Source organism: Ammospiza caudacuta, chromosome 15 (assembly GCF_027887145.1).
Source record: "Ammospiza caudacuta isolate bAmmCau1 chromosome 15, bAmmCau1.pri, whole genome shotgun sequence".
Classification (NCBI taxonomy): domain Eukaryota; kingdom Metazoa; phylum Chordata; class Aves; order Passeriformes; family Passerellidae; genus Ammospiza; species Ammospiza caudacuta.
In genome coordinates this window covers 11,058,102-11,082,203 of record NC_080607.1, presented here as the reverse complement: position 1 = coordinate 11,082,203, position 24,102 = coordinate 11,058,102, and the positions used below count along the sequence as shown (strand labels likewise).

Genomic DNA, 24,102 nt, shown 5'->3' with positions numbered 1-24,102 from the left:
GCCTGGCTTGCTGATGCACCTAGCTTTGCAAAAATATTTAAAAAGAAAAGGTAAAACTTGATGTGTAACCACTGTTGATTTTGGCTGTTCTCCTCCTTCACCTATTGCTCCACAGCTGAAATGATTCAGGGGCTGTTTCATGTGTGTATAATGAATGTGTAAAGTCAATGAAACCTAAAAGCCCTGCAAACAGCTGGCAGGGCTGAAGGGAGAGACTTGCTTGCCAGACTGTGAGCTCAGTAGGGATCCTTTTCCTTGGAAGCTTCAGGATTACTTCAGGCCCAAAGGAATCACATCCACCTGCTAAACAAGCTCTCCCCAGGTCCAGAGCGGGCTGCTGAGATCCCTGCCACACTAAATGTGTCAGCTGGCAAGGCACAGACAGCAATAGGTGTGTGCTGCTGGCAGCAAACCCTCTCTCCAGTCCTGCTGCTTCCTTGAGGCTCCTGCTCCCCCATTTCAGTAGGGCTTCAACCACCAGATTTCAGCCAAGCTTCTGCCAGTGTAGTCAGTGAGCCTGGAACAGCACATGGCAAAGTCAGAGCTTTTCTGGACTTCCTCCCAAAGAGGCAGGAGAGTGTTCAGCAGGAAAGTGTCTGGGTCTCTGCTGGGTTGGGGTTTGGGTGGAGTGCAGAGTCTGTGGGGTAGGGTTTGAAGGAGGCAGGTGGGATCAGTGGTGGGAGCTGAAGCTTGGGCGAAGTTGCAGCCTGTGGTGTAATGGAAGAAGATGAATCTATTCCCCTTTCTCTCTTGGGCCCAGCTCACTGCATGATTTTGTATGGAAACAGAGCAGACAGATTTCCAGAGTCACAACTGCAAAACTGCGGGTCCCAGAGCCAGATGCTGCTTTCAGCGCAGGCAGAGTGATGGCAAATACACCTCAGCAAATGCCCTGGCATTTTCCAGTACAGCCACCCTTCTGGGAACAGCTCAAATTCACTGTCCTTGCATAATAACAGCTCTGAGGAGAAATAATAATTACTTCCTCAAGAGTTCAGAGCCCTTGTTAGGCAGGATAATAAACCCCTCTGCAGTCCTGGGATGAAAGGCAAGCACAGTGTTATCACCAGAGCAGTATATGCTGAAATGGTCTGTCTGTCCCCACATTTGCAGTTCTTTCCCCACCACTTTTGCAGAGCAGCTATTTATTTTAGCTCCAATAATTGCCTCCAGGCTCAGCATCATCCCAGCTTTGTCTGAAATGCACATGTTGCTTTTGGAGAGGAGTTCAGGCAGAGTCTTATACCTTCTTTAAAGTGACTCTTCCCCATGACCAAAAGCTGCCTCTATTCTCCATATGGGGATTTTGTGGTCTGGGGACCAGGACAGTATTGGTTGGTTTGGCTACTTTTTGATAACTCTGTTCAGACACAGCCTAAGGTTGCAGTGGAGCTGCCTCTGTCACCCTGAGCTGTGCTGGGGAGCCTGGGGTGCCAGCACATGTCACATGCTGATCAGTGACAGTGTGTCTGGGGTCTGCCCAGGGTTTGTCTGTCCTGGCCATTGCCCCCAGCTCCAAACAGCAAACCTGCCCCAACCCCAGAGACAGGCGCTTCAGCCCTGGGGAAAGCAAATCACCAAGAGTGATTGCTGTGGAACAGGATGATAAAATTGATTGCATCTTCCCCAGGCAAGGTCTGGCACATGGCTGTGGTCTCCTCCTGCCTCTCATTGCTGGAGTTTTCTTATCTACCTCCCTGGATGGAGCTGGTGGCTCATTTTCACCTCTACAAAGTGTTTTGCTGGGGCAGGGATGTGCAGTGCGCAGCTGGCAAGGGGCAAACAGACCCTAAACAACCTCTGCTGAATCATCTGTTTTCCTGGAGCCTTCTCACAGCTTCTGGGGACATTCTAGGGAGGGACATTGGAGCAGACCCCAATCTGTGTGTCTGTCATAAGATTGCCCAGAGCAAAGATCTGCCCCATGAGCTGGGGGCTTGTGCAGCTGTACTGACCTGCAGCCCTCCAGCCCCAAAAAATTCCTTGGAGCTGCTTATTAAGACACTGACAACTCTGCTCTGGAGTCACAGCATGCCGAGGTAGAAGGCAGGAGGGTTTGACAGCATGGCCTAAATACCCCTGTTTACAAAAAGTCTGACAAAACACAAGCCCTTGGCTTTATCTTTCCCATTTGGAAATAGTCACCGAGCAAATATACTCAAGGCATGAGAGGAGGGGGGTTTGTATTGACTTTAGAAAAAGCTGTTCTTTAAAAACAGGGAAAAAAAAGCTCATCCTCGAGCTGTGCAGACTGGCTGTGAGACCCAAAAGAATCAGTGTAGGGGCTTAAAGCATGCCTGCTAATCTGTAGCAGTTCTGTATGAGCAAGTCATGCAGTAAACTGCTCTCTGTTAATTTTTTAATGCAGAATAAACAGGTCAAGAAATGATTAGCATGAGAATAAGTCTTGCTTAATTGAGAGAATCAGAAAAGATGAGAGGGAAGAGGCAAATTGGAGTTATCAGTTAACCATACAGAGTGGGTCTGCCTCCACAAGCTCATGTTCCCTCTAGTTTATCATCCCCTCTGAAGCTGCTTTTTTTTTTTCCCCTTCCCTTACTTGAATGATGAGCTAAAATTGCTGGTACAAGCACAATGAAAGCCCTTGTTCCTCCTTCTCCTTTTCTCTCAGCAATGGCTGGCTAAATGAATTGCAGGTGATAAAACTCCTACCTGGTTATTCCCGAGGTTATTCCCAGAAAGGAAGCTGCTGGCATTAAGTGCAAAATCCGCTTTGTGCAAGTACCAGTGCTGTGCTCCAGTGCAAAATTTTCAGCGTGATCCTGGGAAATCCAAGGACTGAGCAGCCACATCCGTGGGCAAGGGGAAGAGCAGTCCTCGGGACTGCTTCAAGTGGAGTTTGGTCAGTGGTCGGAGATCTATATTCTCAGATAGGCAGGACTTTGTCCACAAACTGGAATTTGAAATTTCAAAGGGGAAAAAAAAAAAAGGCAGAAGGGACCTTTGCATGTGTGGAGATGACTACGCTGGTGACGTTCCCCTGGGACTTTTGTTCTTTGTCTTGTACCTGGGCTTCCTGCTTCCCCTCAGCTCGCCCGTGAAATGGCGGCAGGCCGGGCAGGGCCTGGCCGCGCTCAGGGCTTTGCTGCACTGCAGAGGTTCCACACATGAACCCATCTCTGCTTTGTGGGCATGAGGGGGAGATAAAAAGCACCATGTAAAATATCCCAGCTCCACAGTGACCTTGGAGCTGTGAATAACAGGGGGCAGAGCTCTGGAGCTGGGGTTGCCAGGCCGGTGATGGCGTTGTCGATGAAAGCTGAGGGGGTCCTGCTGGCTCTGGGCACTGGCTTTACTGCCAGGCACTTCTTGTGAGAGACAAAAGCAAGGGGCAGGAGGGTCCCTGTTCATTATCCATGCTCAGAACATCTGTAGGCAGCCCTAGACTGGGGTGCTGGTGGATCCACTGGCAGGCAGGGCTGTGTCCTGCAGCAGTGGGGAGAGATGGGCCAGCAGGAACTTCAGGAGCATAACACACACAGGGCCATCAGAAAGATGGAGTCAGGCTCCTCACAGGGTGCATGGCTGGAGATCAAGGGGCATTAAAACTGCAGAGAGGTTCAGCCAGTGTCTAAACAGTCAAGCACCAGCTGGCTGCCAAGGCTGCTCTCCATCCTTGGAGGTGTTCGATAAACTTGCAAGGAGCCCATGCTGCTCTCACTGGCTCTGCTTCCAGCAGGAGCCTGGGGCAGAGACTCTGAAGTCCCTTCTGACATCAATTTTCCTCTGATCCTACAACACCCTTTTCAAGAAGCACCAGGGAAGACCCCTTGAGAGAAGCCTGCTCACCTGCTGGACATGCAGAGTTGGCAAGCACAGTAGGTGACAGCATCCTTTCCAAAAATGCCCTATTAAATACTCTGTTCCTGATCCTCACCTATTGAGAAGCACAGATCTTATCTTCAGGGAATTCCCTTTAGGTTTGCATAAATTTGCCAGACAGGGATATATAGATAAGGTAGAATTAGTGCCATGATGTGCCAGTGTGGGAGAGGATTTACTGCTCCTCAACAGATAAAATTTAAATAATCACTTGGCACAGAACAGGTCAAGCCCCAGAGCTGTCATGGTCTCCTTTGCAACCATGACCTGACTAGGAAACAGTGGGTGGAGTGTACAGAAAATGGGGACAGGAGAGAGGAGCAGATCTAGGAGCTGAACTTCCCTGGAGCACTTCCCTAGTCTGGGAACAACTTTTATCTATCAGTGGGGGGGGTCTTCCAGCTATGAGTTGTCTCTCTGTGTGGATTAAAAATGGCAAAACGTCTTCGGTAGCCGGAAGTGTTTGAAACAGTCCCACAAGCAGCTGCTGACTCGAACATCTCCCACCTAGAACAGCTACAGAGCCATGACAAGCTGCATTGGCAAGCTGTCCCAGAACTCATCACATGAGGATGACAGGGGAGACACCAGGGGAGACATCATCTCCAGCAACAGTGCCCAGAGAGCAGCCAATGCTTCCATCAGAGCCCATCTCCAGGGCAAAGGAAGTGCATGGTGTCCTTGGCTGATCTGGCCCTCGACCTCCACACCAGCATGAGCGATTTGGGAGGGGCCACTGGTGACCCACAGAGGACACAGGCAGTGAGAAAACAACAGTCAACAGAGCCCTGGGAGGAAAACACCACGTCCCATTGACAGCCCCGGCCTCGTGAGCCACCTGATGCTCTCCAAACTTCCCCGCTCCTTATCTGCTGCTCTCCTGCACACGCTGCCTCTCTGATTTCTATTCCTGGCCCTTCTAATCCTTCCTACCTGGGAAGTAAATGGCCTTTGCAGCCCCCTTGCTCAGCAGGCTATTGAAGCAAAAGGTTTGTTTTGCTGAGCAGGGCAGAACAGGCACTGCTTTTACAATATTTTACTAGACGCTGTGGCAAATCCTGCACATATTTGACCTGGTGTCTGTAGCATTTATCTAATCAAAGGGATCACCGTGGCCTGGCTGGGATTGGGACTGAGGTCCCTGGGAGGAGGCTATGGAGGGGGCTGTACTCTACTCTTGCATCTCTATCCCAATCTGCACATCATAAAACCAATTTTTGGCAAAAACTGTACCTGCCTAAAGGAAGAGCCACCAGCACATGAGCTCTAGCCTGTCCCTCAGGAGCACTGACCTAATGACTGTTTCCCCTGCAGCAAAGGATCATTTATCACATTCCCAAGTGAGAGAGCAGAGGCTCTCCCCTGTGCTCAGATTCAGAGCTGTAGCCTCAGGATAGAAGAGCCATTCAGAAGTGCTATGTAGGTCATGGTTTTGGGGGCCAAAGTGCTGCTTCAACAATTCCATGTGCTCCTAAAATGTGAATAGAAAATCATCACTAGCACAACTGCCCAAAGGCATGTACTGGTGTGCAGCCAGAGACCTTGGATTCATGCTGTGGCAGTGATGGCACTGTGGCCAGGACAGCTCATGGTGCCAGTGGGGTTGGGGCTGCATTGGGGTGCCTGGGAAGAACAAACACAAGGCACTGGGAGTGCAGATCAGCAGTGTGTGGACTCGGCCGCCGCTGGTTGCGAAACCTCGGGACTGTTTTCAATGCAGAACAAACTGATACCAAATCATTAATTGCTGATTCTCTTGCACCATGAGCCAGTGCCATTCAGAGATCGATTAAATTCCCACTCAATGATCTCGCAATTGCACTGAAAACTCTCAGTTCTGGCTGAAGTGGAGGAGTGGTGTGGGGCAGCTGGGGAGGAGAGCACAGGCAGCTCTGGCCCCACTGCCCAACACCAGCAGGGTCAGACCCAGGTCTGGGCAAGGCACAGAACCACTGCTGGTGCTGACAGCAGGCAGTGCACCCCCAGAAGGAAAGCTCCTGTTGCCCTGTTCTAACCTGTCTCATGAAACTTTTATGACAGATCAGCCAATACCTGAGCTGGGGGTGTCCAGCACAGAGTGATTTCAGCTGTGGGACTGGAGCCATCCTGGCCATTCCCAGCGTGTCTGTGCCACCCCTCGGCCCCACTCACTGTTTGGGCATGGCTGCAGAATGGGATCTGTTTATAGGGCATCCAGCCTCCTGTAAAACTTGGTTTATAGGGAAGTAAAAGGAGTCATACATTTCACTTTACATAGCAACGTGTAAATTTCCAGGCAGGAGCTGACCTTCTCTGACCATGAGGGAGAGAAGAGGAGAAGGAGTGGAAGGGATGGAGGGAGCAAGAGAAAGGAAAAACAAGGGTGTAGACAATCAGTAGTGAGAAGAGGAAGGCAGTGACAGAAGTGGTGAAGAACCTTGTTCTCTTGGTAGGGTTTTTTCCAAATTTTCCACCCTAGGTATAATTAAGGGCAACACCAGCAGCTCAGCATCAAGGTCAATAGCCCTTGGTGAGTGCCTGCACCCATAAGCCAGGATCAGAAACACCTTGAGATTCAATAATAAACAGTCAACAAGAATCACTGCTGCTCCACCAAAAAAAAAAAAAAAAAAAAGCCTAGCAGTATTCGGCAATGGGTGAGATGATTAAAGATTAACCCCCTGCCTCCTGCCTCCACCCCTCTGGGAGTATAGGCCTTGAGGCTCAGCAAATCCTTTCAGAGAAATATCTGAATTAAAAGACAACAGGTAGGGGACGCAGTGAAGGCAGAGGGAGGCAGGAGGGCCAATAGCCTGGGCCAAGGGAATCGGTACAATCTGGCCCGTGTTTGCCCAGGATAATGCGCCTTTCCAAAGCCCTCATAGACATGGAGATGGCAGATTACAGCGCAGCGCTAGACCCAGCGTACACCACCCTGGAGTTTGAGAACATGCAGGTGCTGGCGATGGGCAATGGTGAGTCCCCTCTGTCCTCTCCCCTCTGCTGGGTGGGATGAGCTGGGGGCTGCAGGAGGAGGAGTCCCTGGGGTGGCCACAAAAATGTTCCCAGGGAGGGAAGGGGTGTCATATGGGGAGCTCCTGGGAGGGTTCTGTTTCCCCAGGGGAAAATAGAGTGGGGAGAGCAGAGCTGTGTTTGGTACAGGTGGAATGGTGTCCAGCAGGCACACACCAGGAGCTGGCTGGAATGAGAGGTGCCCTCCAGACATTCAGCCCAGGGAATGGGGTTGGGGCTGAACATGGTGAGAGTCTCCCAAACCACAGCCAAAATTTCTGCCTGAAGTGCTGTTGATGGTTCAGACAGACAACTGACCCTGTGCCTCCAGAGCTGAGAGCAGAAAGGCATTTAGCACCTGGTAAGGGTGAAAATTACTGCCAGAAGTGATTTAGGCACTGCCGCTGCAGCTGCTGTGAGCCACAGCCCTTCCCCAGTGCAGCACTGGGCTGTGGGGTGCCATCCCCTTCCCTGGCTCAGCCCCCAGTCAGAGGGACAAGGGGACATTGAGAGGATAGACAAATGTCCCCATCCTTCAGGAGGGTAGCATCACACCTAACCCTGCAGAATTCACATTGTTGGCCCACCCATTTGGGGACCAAAGAGTCTTGGTGATTAAATGCTCAGAGATAAAAAGAGATTCCTCTCAAAGTCCCCTCTAAATTCTCTCTAAAGATGAGAGATTTAGTTAATGACTAAATGAAGCCACAGAAAGTGTCCCTTTGAGCCCTTTCCTTCCAGTCCAGGGCTGCTGGGCACCTCTGTCCCAGAAGGGTTGTGCTGGCTCTGTGGACTCTTCCATCACAGCCTGTGTGGGTCTTGCCTGGCTTATGGCTCTGCTCTGTCAGGGATGTAACACTGCGGTGCCTAAGTGGCTGTGCTGTGCCATAACCCCCCACCACTCTGGGTCCCGTCCTCTTCTCCACTCCTGGGGGCTGCTCCTACCCCTTCAGGTGCCTCTGGGCCACAAATTCCCCCTCTTTGGCTCTGCTGATACCCATCTGGACACTCTGGGACAAGCTCAGGCCCTGCTTCCTCCCCATGCCCCTCTCCCCTCCAGTGAGCATCTGCACAAGGGGCTGTGGTTTGCCTGCCCTGGATCCAGGGCTCCATGGAGCAGAGGGACAGGAGAATTCCCTGTGACAAGACCCAGTGTGACACTCCAGGGGTGGATGAGTCAGCTGGGGCAGGCAGCACCAACTCCTCTCCTGCTGGGCCCAGCTCCAGGCCAGGGACAGCCCTTGCTTCCAGGGCTGTTTTGGCACTGCCCAGGAGGACACACCTCCTGCAGGACCTCCACCTGCAGAACCTGTGCATCTTTTTCTGGCCAAGGACTGCTCAGAGCCCAGCCACTGCCTGCCACAGCTCTGCAGCTCAGCCCCAGGGCAGCTGCTCAGCAGGGACCAAGTTTGCCTCTCACAGGCAAAATGCATCCTGTGCTCAGACAGGCTCGGGGACCTCTTGAGCAGCTCCTGTCCTTAAAAAAAGCTCAGCTGTGAGGTCTCAAAGTCAGATTTTTTCTTTCTTCCATTTACCTTAACTCCAACCACTTGACTGCAGCAGCCAGAGCCCACATTTTTGGCACATATTTGTCAGAATAAACTTAATTGGAAAATTATCCATTAGGCAATAATTTCATTGTTGTTGACTATTAGGCTGAGATGTTGCAATTTCCTTGATAAGAGTGCCAGTTTTTCCTGCTCTATGTTCATCTGATTACAACCTGATAGATTGCTAAAAAGGGATTTATCTGGGTTGCCACAGATATACAAGTAATGGGATTAGAGGCAGATCAGCTCTTCCTCTCACATCTAAGTCCTATGTTTAGCTGGAACTGGGATTTTGACTTTCCTTCTGGAGTGAGCTGCATTTAGCTGAGCCCTGGGGGTATGCATGGAGGAAGGCTGTTTTCAGAAGCAAGCTGCTCCCAGGGACCAGAGACAGCCAGAGCAGCCTTGGGAAAGCTCAGGGCTCTGGGAGTGGAGGCAGGAGCTTTGCACTGGTGCTGCTGGAGCTGCGTGACAGGGTGTGCCAGGCAAGGACACAGAGGCAGCAAAGTGACTCAAAGAGAAATACAGGAGGGACACGAGGAATTAGAAAGAGAAAGCAGGCAGGGAAATAAAAGAAATTGCCTGAGGTAGGGAGCTCAAGAACCCCTGTGCTCACTTACTGCTGGTTCTGTGCCAGTTAATCCTGCTGAGGGGTGGCATGAGCAGGATGTGTAGCAACTGCTGAAACACCCCTTTCTCTGTAAAATATAAGCTAAAAATGCAGCTCTGCCCCAGCCAGATTTGCCTTGGCCCCCCAGCACCACAGCAGGGCTACCATGGGGAGTCCAGCTGGGACCAGCCCTTCTGCTGGGTGCCAGGTGGGAGCAGATGTGGTCCTTCCAGGGTGAGCCTTAACTGAGTTCCTACAAAAACCCAGAAATCAGGGGCCAATAGACTCAAGCATTAAAAATCCCAGCAGGTTTCTATGGCTTTGTAGATCCTGGGTATGATTTGTGACTGGCATTCCCACTGAGGGAGGGGGATGTGCCTGTGCTGACACAGAAAAACGTACATGGGAGGGGACAATTAGATCAACTGAATTAAGGGCTGATCCCATCAGCCTTGAGGTTTGTTTGGCTTGCTGGAGGGGTTTAGTGTAGCCCTTGTATGGTTTTTAGCCTTTCAGATGTCCTTTCCTCCAGAGCCTGCTGCAATTCCCTATCCTCCAAAAAAAGCCCTGCAAGTCCCAGTCCCCCTTGGTCTGTAAGGACTGCAAGACAAATCAATTTCCACTGTGATCCTACCAGACTTTAGAAGACACCCAGCCTACAGCCTTCTCCATGCCAGAGTGACACCTTTTTTCTTTAATCAGTCCTTCCTTGCATGGGTGGCCTTTGCTCACATGAGTTTTCCAGCTGAAGTCATTTGAGTTTGCCATTTACCTAAAGTCTTGTTTTCCCAAAGAAGGGCTGTGCAGGCTGGAGCTCCGTGCCTGTAGAAGGGAAGTGCTCAGGGCTGTCTTGGGCTTTTTCAGTGCTAAAACACAAACACCTCCCTAACAAATCAGCTGCTCACTCTGAGCTGTAATGCCTCAGCTTTAACTCTGCATCAGCTTTTTCTCTGGCCACACTACTGCAGCCCAAAGTGTCTGCAAATCCCCAAGGAATTTTGGCTCTGCCCTGTGACTCCTGCAAATGGGCTTCCACTTTATCTGAAGGCATTGCTGCAGCCCAGCCTTTGGGAAGAGGGGTCTCACCATGGAATACAGGAAGTTTTAGTGCACACAAAATGCAATTAAACACTGAAAGCTTAGACACTCTCTCCTTACACACCTCTCACACAGCCAGGCTGCTGCTGCCTGGTTTCTCCAAGAATCTCTGACTGGAGATTATCAAATGCTGGCTGTTGTCTCACTGTCTTCTTCTTGCTGTGTCCTTCCCCAAGCAGACACATCTCCATCAGAAGCAGCCAGCCTCAGCAGCTCCAGCAGCCTTGGGGTGAGCACGCTGTGTGCCATCTGCGGGGACCGCGCCACAGGCAAGCACTACGGCGCCTCCAGCTGCGATGGCTGCAAAGGCTTCTTCAGGAGGAGCGTCAGGAAGAACCACATGTACTCCTGCAGGTGAGGACACAGGGCACAGAGACCCGTGGCTCACACAGCACAGCCCCTCCCAGCTCAGTGGCAAAGCCCTCAAAGTGCAGCACTGCCCTGCATCCTCCTCCACTTTCCCTGAGCTAAGCCCGCAGCTGGCAGGGGTCAGTGACTGTCCTGGCTTTGGTATTGATCACTGAGGAAAGACCCTGGAGATCTTGCCCTATAGTTTAGGGGCCAAATGGGAATGGCCAGCCATGGATGTGGCCAGCAAGCGGCAAGGTGCCAGGGTAGAAGCCCCATTTCAAGAACTTAGCAGCTCACTGCTCAGTGCAGCACAAACCTTGCTCTCCCTGGGGGCAATCCTTCTCCATCAGTGGATGGATGTGTGCCATCCAGCTACAATGCTGCCACTGCCTGTTACATGACACAAAACACCTGAGGAGCACCATGAGGGGCAACATTACATGCAATTTTTCTGAGGATGAGGCACTCATGTTGCTCCTGAAATTCATGCACTGCACCTCGTGCCATTGGGGGCAGCCCATGGCTCTCCTGTGCCATCAGCAGATGTGACCTGCTCACTGCTGGCTTTGAGCAACTCACTTGTAGAAAGTCACAAGGAAACTGAAGAATCCTCAGTTCACAGTGTCTAAATCCCTTGGGCTTTTTGAGTCAGTTGCTCCTGATGGCCTGACAGCCACGTGAAGAGCATGAGGAGCAACATGACTCTAAAACCTGAGTGATAGAAGGAAGCCCCAGGTTTATGAGTGCCTGTGAAGCACCATACCATCATTTGCACCCCAGGGTTATTTAAGGTGGCTGCCCAGGGAGCCCCCTCCCCACAACTCCATCAGAAAAGCCAAGGTTCCCAGTTCTTTGGAAGCTGAGGCATTTATATGCACTACAGGAATATTTTAAGAGCTGCTTTCAGGCAACCATTTGGGCAAATCATAGCTTGGGAGCTTTAAAAAGCAGAGTAGAGGGAAGCCCTTTAAAAGCTACATAATTCAGCATGACTGGGAGCCCTTCTCCAGCTCTGTACTCCTTTCTCTTTACTCTGCAAACTGGATCAATATGCTGTAAATTAGAGCAAATTTGCAAGTGAAATTCATACTGCAAGTGGCCACCAGCTCATGAGTCACACACATGGGAGATCAGTTTTCCCCACCATGCACAAGGGATTTGGTGACACAAGCCTGGAGAGAAGGAGCTGATTTCTTCCCAAGTCCTCTGTGCAGTGCAAGTGGCAGCAGAGCAGTTTGCAGAGCAGCAATGCTGTCCAGAGATCAGAAAAAAACTCTGAGAATCCCATACACAGCCCTGGAGAGATACAGGGAGTTAAACCGACTTCTTAACCTCACAAATGGGCTACTACAACCTTCCACCTCTTTTTAAAATTCACAGTAAAGGTATTCTTCCTTCCATTCTACTGGGATCTAACTCACAACAGCAGCTTCCAAGTTGGAATCACACTTTTAACTTTCCTGGGGGTTTGTTAATCCACTATAGAAATCCTATCCCTAATGGTTACTGAGTAGTCTCAGCTCCTGTGTGTGACTCAGTTCTAGTCTGTCCTTATTGAACATCCAGAGGCAGAGGGGAGAGCTGAGATTTCAATGCAAAAAGGAAACCACAGGCTAAAGCAAGAGTGGAAAAATCACAGACTGGGGCTCCTTTCTCAGGGTGAGCCTCTGGGAACCTTCTCTGAGCATGTCTTGGAGCCTGGAGCTCTGTCTTGTCCTGCCTTCAGGCTCAGTCTGGCTGCTCCTCACACCTTTCTTCCTTCCTTCCTTGGCAGGTTTAACAGGCAGTGTGTGGTAGACAAAGACAAGAGGAACCAGTGCCGGTACTGCAGGCTGAAGAAGTGCTTCCGAGCAGGGATGAAGAAGGAAGGTGGGTGCCTCTGCCTTCCCCAGCAGCAGTCCCTCACCCCTGGGTGTGTTTGGGGAAGCCCTGCAGCCAAGGCTGCTCCCTGCCAGGTGCACACATGCCCAGCCACCTCAGCCCTGTGTTCCCTGCACTGCACTCTCCTGGGCACACATCCTGACCCCCACCACAGGGGGATTTAGGGTCCTGTGTCTCAGAACTGCCCATGTTTGTGCACACAAATCACACCCAGGGCTCTCCAGCTCACACTGACACACACACCACCTGGGCTCCCACGCTGCCAGTCCACTGGAGGGGTTTGGGAATGATTCTGCACATCACTGAGGAGCAGAAACTTCAAAGAAGGCCTGGGAATTTGGAAATACTTTGGTAAAACTGCTCCAAGTGCTGTTATCCCAGAGTGACCACAAAAGTTACACTGACATTTTCCACCTTTTTTTCCTAATAGATATATAGGTTCTTGCTGACCCTCTGCAGAGAGGCAGTGAGTTTAGTTTAGTTTCAGCCACAGCAGAAATGATCCAGGGTAAAGGGGAGAATTTTTGCTATTTAACTGTATGAAAACAGTAGAGATATCCTTACATGGCCCATGCTCACCCCTCAGCTCCCCTACCTCCCTGTCTCTGCAGCCCTTACAGGTCCCCATGGCAGGATTCTCCCCTTGTTTAGTCCTGTTTTGAGAAGGGGCAGGAGACCCTGGTGGCCTTGATGGTGCTCCTGTTAGTGTAGGGACAAACTGCCAGGGCAGAGGCATCCCACAGAGCTCACCCCACTCATGTCTCACTCATGGGAGGCATTCAGCCCTGTTATTCCATGCAGGGAAATTAAACCCTGTGCTCCTTCCAGTTCACACTGCCTCAAGGAGAAGCTTTGGAGTAAAAGGGTCCTTGAAGACAACAGGGAAGTACCAGTGTTATGTTGGTGGCTGCAGGAAGACCTCTGAGCAGGAACATTTACTCCCTGTAAAAGGAGATGTGGTATCACAAGCAAATTTTCTTAACTTTTCCTGAAGAATATAGGAATCCTCCTCTCCATGCAGCTCATCCCCTGCTCAGAGCTGTGCTGTTGTCTGTTAATATTCAATAGAAGTTACATTAGGTGCATGACCAGCTAATACTGAGCAAACATTTGGAAAACATCGTGGCATGACTGAACTCGGGGGCCTGCTACTGATAACAAGCAGCATAACCTTGAGAGCTCCTATTTACAGCCGCTGACTGCAGGGCTTTTCTCCTGGCCCAGCCTCATTATTGCTTTTTATCAGCTGGATTTATACATGGAGAACGTATCAATGCAGAGAGCCACCAGCCCAAGGCAGGGACTGTGCTGTTTCCCCTGCCATGGATCAATAGCTTATTTGAGCAGATGGCTCTGAGTGGCATGGCCAGGGTGACTTACAGCCAGCCCAGGCCTCGTGACAGACAGGGCAGGCAAATCCTCCCCCTCCAAGCCTTCAAGACTAGACCAAGCAGGGAGGCACACTGGGGTCAAACCTGTCCTGGGATGGTTTTACAATAAGGTATGAGAGAGTTCTTTTGCTCTGGGTGGATCAGCAGGAGCAGTTCTGCACTTCCTTCCTTATTGTAGTTGAGACAGAAGTTTTCCAACTACACCTACCCAGTGCAAGAGCTTTTCTGAATGGAGCTCACAGGAGTCATGTGGGCAAGGAAACCTTGCAGATACTCCTCCATTTCACACATCAGCTCTGGGCTGCATACATGAGCATGGCCACCGTTTCAAACCCCATATCACGACATCAAAAAGCTCAGATCCTTTGCCAGGAAATTTTCCCCACTGAAATCTACAGTGTTTTGGGTTCTGAATCAACCCCATCCCTGGAAAGTCTAATAAAGCAAATAGGAAATCAGATCCACCAGATGCAGTCAGCTCTCACTGGCATCCACCCCAAACCAGACACAGCTGCACCTCCACCCTGCCTGGCAGGGAAGCTGGGAAACTGCAGCTAAGGAAGGGGAACGCCAGAAGTCTGTGCTAGTTTTCAGTGTGCATTGCCATGAACCACCTGCAGCTCAGCCAAAATCCTCTCTTGCAGCTGTACAGAATGAACGGGACCGAATCAGCACCCGCAGATCAAGTTACGAGGACAGCAGCCTGCCCTCCATCAATGCCCTCCTGCATGCAGAAGCCCTGGCACAGCAGGTACTTCTTCTTCCTTCTTTTTCAAATAAAAAAGCGTCAGGCACTATCTGGTGTGTAGAGCCAGCTGAGTATTTAATAGCCAAGTCTTCAAATTATCACCTCTTTTCTAAGTGGATTATCTGCCAACTCAACACTGATTTTTCAGAAAGCATTTGTTACCTGAAACCATCCCTTTGAATTTCCTTAGTCCAGAACTCAGTTGTAACAATATGCAGTGATTTGTTCTGCTTTAATGGGACACAGGAAGGCTGGAGAGCCTGATGGAAGAAACTAGGGTAGAATCATTGCAATCCAAAGAGCTGTGGCTGCCTAAGCCCACGAGGGGCTGGCCTTGCATGAGCAGCCTCCCTTCCCCATGAGCTGTCAGGAACTTTGGATTCCTGCACAGTTTCACAAGCAATCAGTTTCCTGCTTGTTTTATGCAGATACCTTTTCCAGTGCTTGCCTGAAATTCCCTGTTTCCACTCACATACTGCCAAGATTCGTTTCCTGGAGTGTTCACATTGCAAAGATGACTCTGATTTAAGAGGCTGGATACTGCAAGTGGTGTACACAGCTCTGGGAGGATACAGGACAGGATGGGCACACACACCCTGCAGGGAGGCTTTGTCTGTAAGAACAAGTGATGAGGATGGAGCTGTGCTGGAGACAGGAGCTGCCACTCTTCATGGAGCTGGGGAGAACAGAACTCTGTGTCCTGGGAAACACGAGCAGGGGGTTGAGTTGGCAGTCCATGCTGCTTCAAGGGTCACACTGCCCTGAAGGCTGCCCTGGGAGATGCTCCAGGACAGGACGTGCTGTGCTCTGGGCTCCACAATAGGCTCAGGCTGTAAGGTCCATTTCCCCAAGGGGGGATATGCCAGAATGGCCAACAGCCAATCCTGTACACAAAAAGCACATCCAATCTCATCCCACATCTCACCTTGTCCTATGCAGGACCGAATATATTTATATCCTCTATAAAAATAAGACTGATGCTGCTCCCAGAGGTGTGAGATAATGGGATCTCCAGATCTACAAGGGAAGGACATTTCTGGGGCTCAGAGGGAGCCCTGCAGTACCATCACATAAAAGCAGGGTCTGCTAATAAAAACTTCAACCACGGACAAATCCAGGGGAGCTCCTGCTCTCCCACAGAGCACAGAGAGATTCATTAAACAAGGCAGGCTCCAGCACGGTAATTGGTAACTTTTATGTGCTTTGCTAATTAGAACAAGATACTGCTGAGGAGCTGCTTTCTCCAAGATCTAGGGTCACTCACCCAGAGGTCTTTATTTATTTGCTAAGCCTTCCGGGCCCTCTGATTAGGGTAATACATGGTGAGATTTTTACAATCTTATTTATTCAATAATAGCTGGTGAGCTGGAAAGCCTCCAGGTAATGCAACCTGAAAAAAAAAAAATGCAGGTGGCATTTGAATTCCATTTCCTTGGGGAGGCCAGCAGGGTCCCAGCTGAAAATGCTGGCAGGAATAGGACAGGAAGAGCTGATGTTGTACAAGAGCACAGAGGGCAGGCAGAGGGCAGTGATGGGGTTGAGTTATTTGCTTACAGAAGCATGAGGATAAAGTAGTGACTAAGGGCAAATTTTTAGATGACCTGGGTGAGCAGCTATGCATGAGAACCAGGCAGGAGGTTGGATGCCTGGTTTGGGGGAGATGTTCTGTCCAGCTCTGTGTGACAGCACTTGCAGAGTTGTCAGCGTTGTCCTTTGCAAAGGAAGTGGCAATCACAAATAATTTGCCACATAACAAATGTCACCCATGTTGTGGGCATGTTTAAACTCGCCCAGTTTTGCCAAAAGGACCTAAAAAACAATGGGAGGTAGGAGACTGTTATCTCTAAAATCTGTCCTTAGCTATTCAGAGTGGGTGATTCCAAATGTTAATGACTTGATGCTCAGAGAAAGCAATGTCAGACCTAGAAAGCTGTGGCCTGGTGAGCTCATGATGGCTCAGGAGAGGAGCAGAGCCTGCTCTCCTCCTGTGGAAAGCAGACAGGGCAGCTCTGGCCAAGCCCAGCCTCTGGAGCAGGCTGGAAGGGGGAGCAGCTCTCTGCACTTTGGTGGGTAGATGTGTCCTTTCTGCTGGTGAGGCTGACTGCAACACAAACCCCTCTGTTCCCTCCTGGATCTTAACTAAGCACACTTGCTCAGTGAGAGGAAGATCCTGGCTTTAGGAATGTTTCCTCTGTGCTTTCCAGTCTGTTCAAGGCATTGCAGTTGACCAAGATGATCCACAGCCTCTGCTCTGCAGTTTCATCTTCACAGTTCCCCAAGCTGATCTGATTTTAAATGAGTCTTGTTGGGTCACCTGTTCTGGGAGCTGGGTGTGTGCAACAGAAAAATGTAATTATGATTTCTGGAGTCTGCCTCAACACAACCCATGGGCTGGGGATTTTCCTCTCTGTGGTTCCTCTGTGGCACTGAAAGCTGAAGGATCTCTCCTCTCCTCCCAGATATCATCCCCTGTTCCTGTGCTCAACGGAGACATCCGAGGGAAGAAGATTGCCAATATTTCTGACGTGTGTGAGTCCATGAAGCAGCAGCTGCTGGTGCTGGTGGAGTGGGCCAAGTACATCCCCCCCTTCTGTGAGCTGCCCCTGGATGACCAGGCAAGTCCCCCCATCCACCCCACCTCGCTCTGCCCTGGTAAAGGCAGCAGGGAGCCAAAACCAGCTGAGACCTTCAGAGAAACTGCTCATTGTGCACTCTGTTATCCTGACTGCTGCAGCTGATTGGGAACAGCATCCATACAATGCCAGCCCAGGCCAGGAATCCATACAATGCCAGCACGGGCCACTTGCATGTGCCTCTAATCAGCCCATGAGCACAGCCAGATAACACTGAGCTTGAATTAGCTCATTATCAGATGAGCATTTTGGGGTCAGCCAGTCATTTATTAATTATGGTTTGCACAGCACTTTGAAAACTTGAAGTGCTTGTCAAATGCTTGGGGTAATCAGAATTAGCAGGAGAGATTTCTGGCCTAAGGTTTGCTCAAAATTCAAAATCTGCCTGTCTCTTGCTGCTTCCTGCCTAGGGGTATGTTTGTACCCATGCTCCCCGCATGGAATTTTGAAGCTATACACTAGTTTGTTCCCAAGGCAGTAGAAAATCTTTTTTTCCAAGATTAAAAAGCAAGGATATATTTGCATTTAACAGAAATTTCTAAAATGGCATTTGTGGGTTCCCTAATGAAGATAAGCACAACGAGTTTGGTGTCCTCTGTAGAAATGCATTGCAGGATCTCAGGCAAAGCTCAGAGAGGTACAAGAAGAGGCCTCCCATGGATGTCTGAATTTCAGAGGTCTCCAACAGGTGTTGAAGGAATGTGTGCCCAGCCTTGAGCAGCATATGTGGCTGGGATAGCACTTCTGACAGGTTCTGTCACAGGCAGGAACGTATTTCTAGTCTGTCCAGTGTACAGTCACAAAACCAGCATGTGTCCTCTTCGGCTAGGACCAGTCTCCAGCCCTATTGACCTAGAGGTAATTTTTATATAATGAAGAAAAAGGATATCCAGTTGAGAGTGTCCAGCTGATCAAAAACCCCTAAGTCCTAAATCTGAGCTCTTTGGTACCCACCCAGCAGCACCCAGAGCTCTGGGGAATTCAGTGCTCTTAAAATGGGAGCCTGTTTCCTTCTTGTGTATTCTGTGCAAGTGCTAAATTGTTGAAAATGATAACAAAGCTGTTAAACTGCTAAGGAAAATACAATTCATAATTTATGGAAACCACAATGGGCTCCAATGGCAAATGCCATTTACACAGCATATACAAATAAACAGGCTGCAGCCCAGCACAGACCTGGGGCAGCTCTGCACAACCCATCACATCCTTGTGCCATTTGGAACAGAGGCCCTAAACCTGGCCAATAACTGTGCAAGCTACAGCAACTTCCACATGAGCTCATTTTACAGTTGTGGGGCTGAAAAATTCCTCAAAGGAGAAAACAAAGCCTAAAGATGGCACAGTTTGAGCCCTGCCTTCCTACAAGGGAGAGGCTGCTCCATGAAACAGATCTCCTTTTGTAGAAAAGATCATAGCAACCCCTCATGGTCCTTCTGCACCAGAATGTCAAAACTACCATGTTTGGTAGGGCAAAGACATTTCATCTCAAAGTTCAGGTTCTGCTTTGTTGTGTTACAAATGTATATTTATCCTAGTTCACTATGGAATGATGTATCTCAGGTTCATCACTGCAAGAAAAAATATCAAATGAGGTGGTTTGGCCTTCTTGAAGTAATTCACTTTAACCCTGCTGAAACAAGGAAACTCTATGGACACAAAAAAGGTGGTTACAAACTGAACCTTCTTGCCTTTGCAATAGGCAGGAAATTTTTAGGTGAGAGCTTCACTCTCCCCTGGGACTGGCAGTTTTTTCCTTGTCATAGCTTTGTCAGGTAGGAAAGCTCAGTTTTGTGCAGCTCTGGTAATTCCAACAGCTCAGTTAACATATCCACCCATGTTTGGACAGGGATAAAGAGAGTCTAGATTTGGGCATCTAGATAAAGATTCTCCAGTATCATGTGTGCACAGTCTTTTTGCAAGGATCTCTATTTATTTTGCATAACCTTTTTTTACCATCTGGGGTGGAAAAAAAAGCCAAAACCCCCTCTTCTAAACATCAGCATCTTTCCTAACCAGAGCTCTCTCCTATGGGTGATACATTCTTCTTGCATTCCTGGTAGGGTAAGACCTGTCTTGGCTTTGACAGATGCTGAGGGTAACACACTGGAAAAGTGGACCATTCCCATCAGGACATACTTTTCAGCATTTCTCTATTAATGTTTAATGATTGTTTTCTCCAGCAGAAGGTCCTGGCTGGACATTAAGAAGTCTCTGTGTCAGGATGTCCAATTGTTAACTTCTCTTTCTGCCTAAATCTCTGAAATTTTTAACTGAAGGAGGGCAAAAGATTCAGAACATTCTCAGGAGCCACTGGAGGGTGTAAAGTGAAACACTTCAATCATTAACATCAGAGGAGAAAAACATCCCTTTGGCTTCCCTGTCCCCAGTTCTGTGGCTGTGCAGGGGATGAGTGGCCAGGGGGTGACCCCACTGGCCAGCTGGACATGGGTGCCCATGGGGGTGATTGCAGTGGGAGGTGGGCACAGCCCAGAGGGACAGCAAGGTCCAGCAGCAGGGGTTGTACTTCTCCTCACTTCCCAGGATGGAGTGTGGTCTCTGGTTCTGCAGGAACTGTCTGCAAGCGGCCCACACTGGTGGGAGGTCCTGGGACAGTCTAGCATGCTGCTGCTCATGGCCTGTGTCCTGAATATGGGATATTTCAGGTGCTGTCTCCTACCTGCTGGTTCTGCTGGATTTATAACTGGTTTAGCACTGAGCATTATTTGATCTCTCTGCCTGTAACAGAAGAGGAACCCTCACTCCTACCCTCGAGTGCAGTACAGGAATGCTAATCACAGCTCTGTCTCAGTCTCTGCATCACCCAAATAACTTTTCCCTGCCCTTGCAGGTAGCACTGCTACGTGCACACGCAGGGGAGCATCTGTTACTGGGAGTTGCCAAGAGGTCCATGGTGTTCAAGGATGTCTTGCTGCTAGGTAAAAACTGCACTTCTGCTCCCAGCCCATCTGCTTCTGTGACACTTTCCTGCTGGGGTGAAGGAGAGGGTGGTGCAGTGTTTGTGGACATCCTTTTTGCAGGGTGGTGGCTTGAGCTGTTCTGTAGTTTAGCAAGCCCAGCACAACCTTTGGGTGCAGCTAGGCCTGCCTGACATTGACATCAAGGCCATGAGGTGTGACAAAACTGGGGACTGTTGGGGGCTGTGGTGGGATTCAGAAAAAAAGCTCTTCTTGATCAGCTTTTCCTCACTTGAGTGGCTCCTGTGTAATGAGAAGCTGCTCTAGTAAACCAGATCAAAGTTTCTGGTGTTCTGAGACAGAGTAGGGCCTGAAGGAGGAACTTCTTAATTCCTCCACCCCCAAAATTATCTCAGCATTATCTACCTGCATTTTGAACTCCCTGTCACCCCAGCTAAGTTTGAGCAATGATAAGGTGATGGTCTGTGTGCTGCAGGCAATGATCACATCATCCCACGGAACTGCCCTGAGCTGGTGGAGGTGAACCGTGTGGCCATCCGCATCCTGGACGAGCTGGTGCTACCCTTCCAGGAGCTGCAGATAGATGACAATGAATATGCCTGCCTGAAAGCCATCATCTTCTTTGACCCAGGTATTCCCCAGCTTGGGGAGGGTTACTATCAGAAGGGCCTAGTCTGGATTATGCTGACTAACACCAGTCCTGAGTGGTGGAAAAGCTGCCTGGTGTTCTCTCTGGGCCAAACTGTTCTTAGAGAGGGAGGAGCGAAGTCAGTCTTGAGAAAAATTGTCCATTGCTGTTACAGTAGCTTTTTTGAGCTAGGTCTTATAAGCTTTTGGGGGGCTATAACACACTTATGATAGCTCAGCTACTGTTGGAAGCTTAAAAATCAGCAAGATGGCTTCTGTGGCAGTGTTAAAAACAAAAAAGTTTAATAAAAGGCAAAATAACAGAGAAAAACTGAGTCAAGTGTAGGAAGTCCTTGCTCTTAGTATAACACAAAAGTGATTAGTTTCTTTGTTCACTTCCTTTTCTAGTAAATTGAAAGCTTCTGTCCAATTAGCTATCATTAAGTTTGAGGTGAAGTCTTCTAAGCCTATGAAGTAGCTTTTTCACCTAATTAAAGAGAGCAACTTCTAAGCTTCTTTCCTTTTTAAGGAGACAAAAAATAGTTTTGTCACTCCGTCAACAAAGAACGCACTTCTATATGTAGCTATGATATTTTATGAAAAATCCCTTTGCTAGGATTTTTCTCTTGAGAAGCTGAGAGGCCTCAGGAACAAAATGTAAACAACAATTATCTGCTGCTGTGGAATGCAACAGGTGAATCTTTCATTAGTCTCATGTGGTTGTTTTAATTAATGGCCAATCACAGTCCAGCGGTCTTGGACTGTCTGGTCATTCACAAGATTTTATTATCATTCCATTCTTTTGCTTGCTAGCCTTCTGATGAAATCCTTTCTTCTATTCTTTTGGTATAGTTTTAATATATATCATAAAATAATAAATCAGCCTTCTGAAACATAGAGTCAACATTCCCATGTAGGGATTGCCTGCAAACTTCCACATTCTATACAACACAGCAGGCAATGGGCAATCAGAGGCAGCTCCCCTCAGGCTGTGCCCAGCTGTCTGTGACAGGCAGCAGCCTGGAGAATTGGCTGTGTGGGTCGTTGCAGATGCCAAGGGGCTGAGTGACCCATCCAAGATCAAGAGGATGCGGTACCAGGTGCAGGTGAGCCTGGAGGATTACATCAATGACCGGCAGTACGACTCGCGGGGTCGCTTCGGGGAGCTGCTGCTGCTGCTGCCCGTGCTGCAGAGCATCACCTGGCAGATGATCGAGCAGATCCAGTTCGTCAAGCTCTTTGGCATGGCCAAGATTGACAACCTGCTGCAGGAGATGCTGCTGGGAGGTGAGTGCTTGAGGGTCTGACAAGAGGTCTCTCGGCGTTCCCTGATTGTTGTCCCCTTGAGACTCTCCTTGGTCACTGCACCCTATCTAGCAAAGTTAGAGACAGCCAGTCTGCAGGACTCACACAAAATCATCTCCCCTGTCCTTGACAGGGGTAACCAAGGGTCCTCTACTTCTTCTCATCTAAAGAGATGCACCAGCTGTTCCTCTGCTTACAGAGAGGTACCCCCAGCCCTCTGCACACAGACAAGCTTTGCTGTGTACCCCCCAGACTCCTACCTGGCAGCCATTTCACCCATCCTCTGTCAGAAGGGACTCATCAAAACAAAAAGCTTAGGTTGAAGGAACATCCTTGATTTTCTAGTGGGAGCATCCAATAGGACAAAACAAAATGAAAAGTTCCCACTGTGCTATTCTGCATGTGGAGGTGTGACTAAGGAATATAATCCTGTATGAGAGGACATGCAGGCAGCAGTCAGTTCAAGTCATGCATGGAGGAAAAAGGGAAGGGTGTTCTTCAATCACCTGTGCACAAATGTGCACAAAGCCTTGGACATTTGGGTGCAGTGGGTGTGCCCATCTGCCATTGTAGCAATTAATGTCTCCTGCATGTTCTTAGGTTCATCAAGCGAAACACCGCACACCCACCACCACCTGCACCCTCACCTGATCCAGGAGAACCTGGGAACAAACGTCATTGTGGCCAACACAATGCCTCCTCAGATGCACAACGGGCAGATGTGTGAGTATATCCAGAGACAGAGAGCTCCTGGGAGAAACCAGGAGCTTTCCAGTGTGCCTGTGGAGGTAGTTTCTACCTTGCATGGAAATCTGCAAGCAAGACAAAGTCTCTGGTAATGAGCGTGTGAGAAATTCCTATGCAGAAAGGAGGGAAAGACAAACAGAGAGGTGGGTTAGATTAGATTAGGCCAGACTAACTGATTCAACATGATACTCCTTGGCAGACTGCAATTTTACATAGCCCTTAAGGGATGAATGATCCTATCCAGAGCTAAGTGAAATCAGTGGAAAGGCTCCCCTTCCCTTGTGTTGTTCAGACACACCTCAGTTTGTCCTCTGCAAAAACACAGGAGGATCTGGGCCACCACATGGGGCCACCACTGGGGACCCTGTGCTGAGATAAGCTTGGTTGACCAAAAATGTGGTTAGTAGAGGTCAAAATGTCAGCAAAATGCCCTTATTTGATGTTGGTTATTGTGGTTCTCCTGGGGCATCAAACCATGCCTGTGTGTCTGGGCTGCCCTACAGCAAACACAAAAGCCCTTAAGAGCCTCTGCTGTGCTGACACCTGAACCCTGCACGACTGAGGACAGATCCCAGTGCTGTCAGGTTTGTGAGGCCCTCTTTTAATTCAGTTTCTCTCTCTTCAGCTACTCCAGAAACTCCACAGCCCTCTCCACCCGCGGGCTCAGGATCAGAGCAGTACAAGCTGCTGCCTGGAGCCATTGCAACCGTGGCCAAGCAGCCCACGTCCATCCCACAGCCTGCCATCACAAAACAGGAGGTCATCTAGCAAACCCCACCCAGCCAGCCTCCTTCAGAGCACCGTGTGGGAGAAAAGCCCAAACTGACTCTGCCACTGTGAAAAGAGAAGCCACCCAGAGGGCCCTGGGCACGGACACACGGACTTGCTTTTTGGACTGACCACCACCAGAAGGTGTCTTCCTGCAGCTATGGACAGCACGTGCCATGGGCAGCCTCAGAGTCCCAGAACTAAGGCTGAAGCCTTACCAAAACACTCAGTCCTTGTAAGGAGGGCCAGATTCCTGCCTCCCTCTGCGGGGAGGTGGCAGTGACTGCCTGGGGACAGGCTGCTGCCCCACTGCCACCTCAGCACTGGTTCAGCCACAGCAGACCCTGTGAATGAGAATTCCCTGTGCCGTGGGAGTGGAGGGCTTCCCTCCCACAGCCATGCCAGCCCCCTGACAGTCCCCAGCCCAGCCAGACTTGGTGGAGGTGGACGCTCCCCCAGGAGCAGCACAGCAGGTGAAGCACATGGGGTTTGCCCAGGCAGCACTGCCAGAACTGCTCCTCAGCCTTGGCTAGTCCCAGGTCTTTGCATGGTGTCACCCACCAGCACACTAAGCCCCCCAGCCAGACCTAACAAATCTTTTCAGCTGATGCTGGGGCAAAGTC

The 24,102-nt window shown here is 49.8% G+C and overlaps 1 protein-coding gene across 3 annotated transcripts; it reads left to right on the top strand.

Moving 5' to 3' along the window:
* The first annotated feature begins 6,607 nt into the window (after positions 1-6,607).
* Positions 6,608-23,902, top strand: HNF4A (hepatocyte nuclear factor 4 alpha). Of its 3 annotated transcripts, none has more exons than XM_058814741.1 (10): positions 6,608-6,797; positions 10,272-10,446; positions 12,218-12,312; positions 14,360-14,466; positions 16,923-17,078; positions 19,945-20,032; positions 20,508-20,663; positions 21,710-21,946; positions 22,565-22,687; positions 23,337-23,902. In XM_058814741.1, exons 1-10 carry the CDS (start codon positions 6,683-6,685, stop codon positions 23,477-23,479), a joined length of 1,395 nt encoding a protein of 464 aa, XP_058670724.1. In that variant the 5' UTR covers positions 6,608-6,682; the 3' UTR covers positions 23,480-23,902. The 3 variants fall into 3 exon arrangements, with proteins under 3 accessions (XP_058670724.1, XP_058670723.1, XP_058670725.1); XM_058814740.1 differs by having other exon boundaries at positions 22,565-22,691; positions 23,296-23,902; XM_058814742.1 differs by having other exon boundaries at positions 6,683-6,797; positions 10,269-10,446.
* Positions 23,903-24,102: the final 200 nt, after the last annotated feature.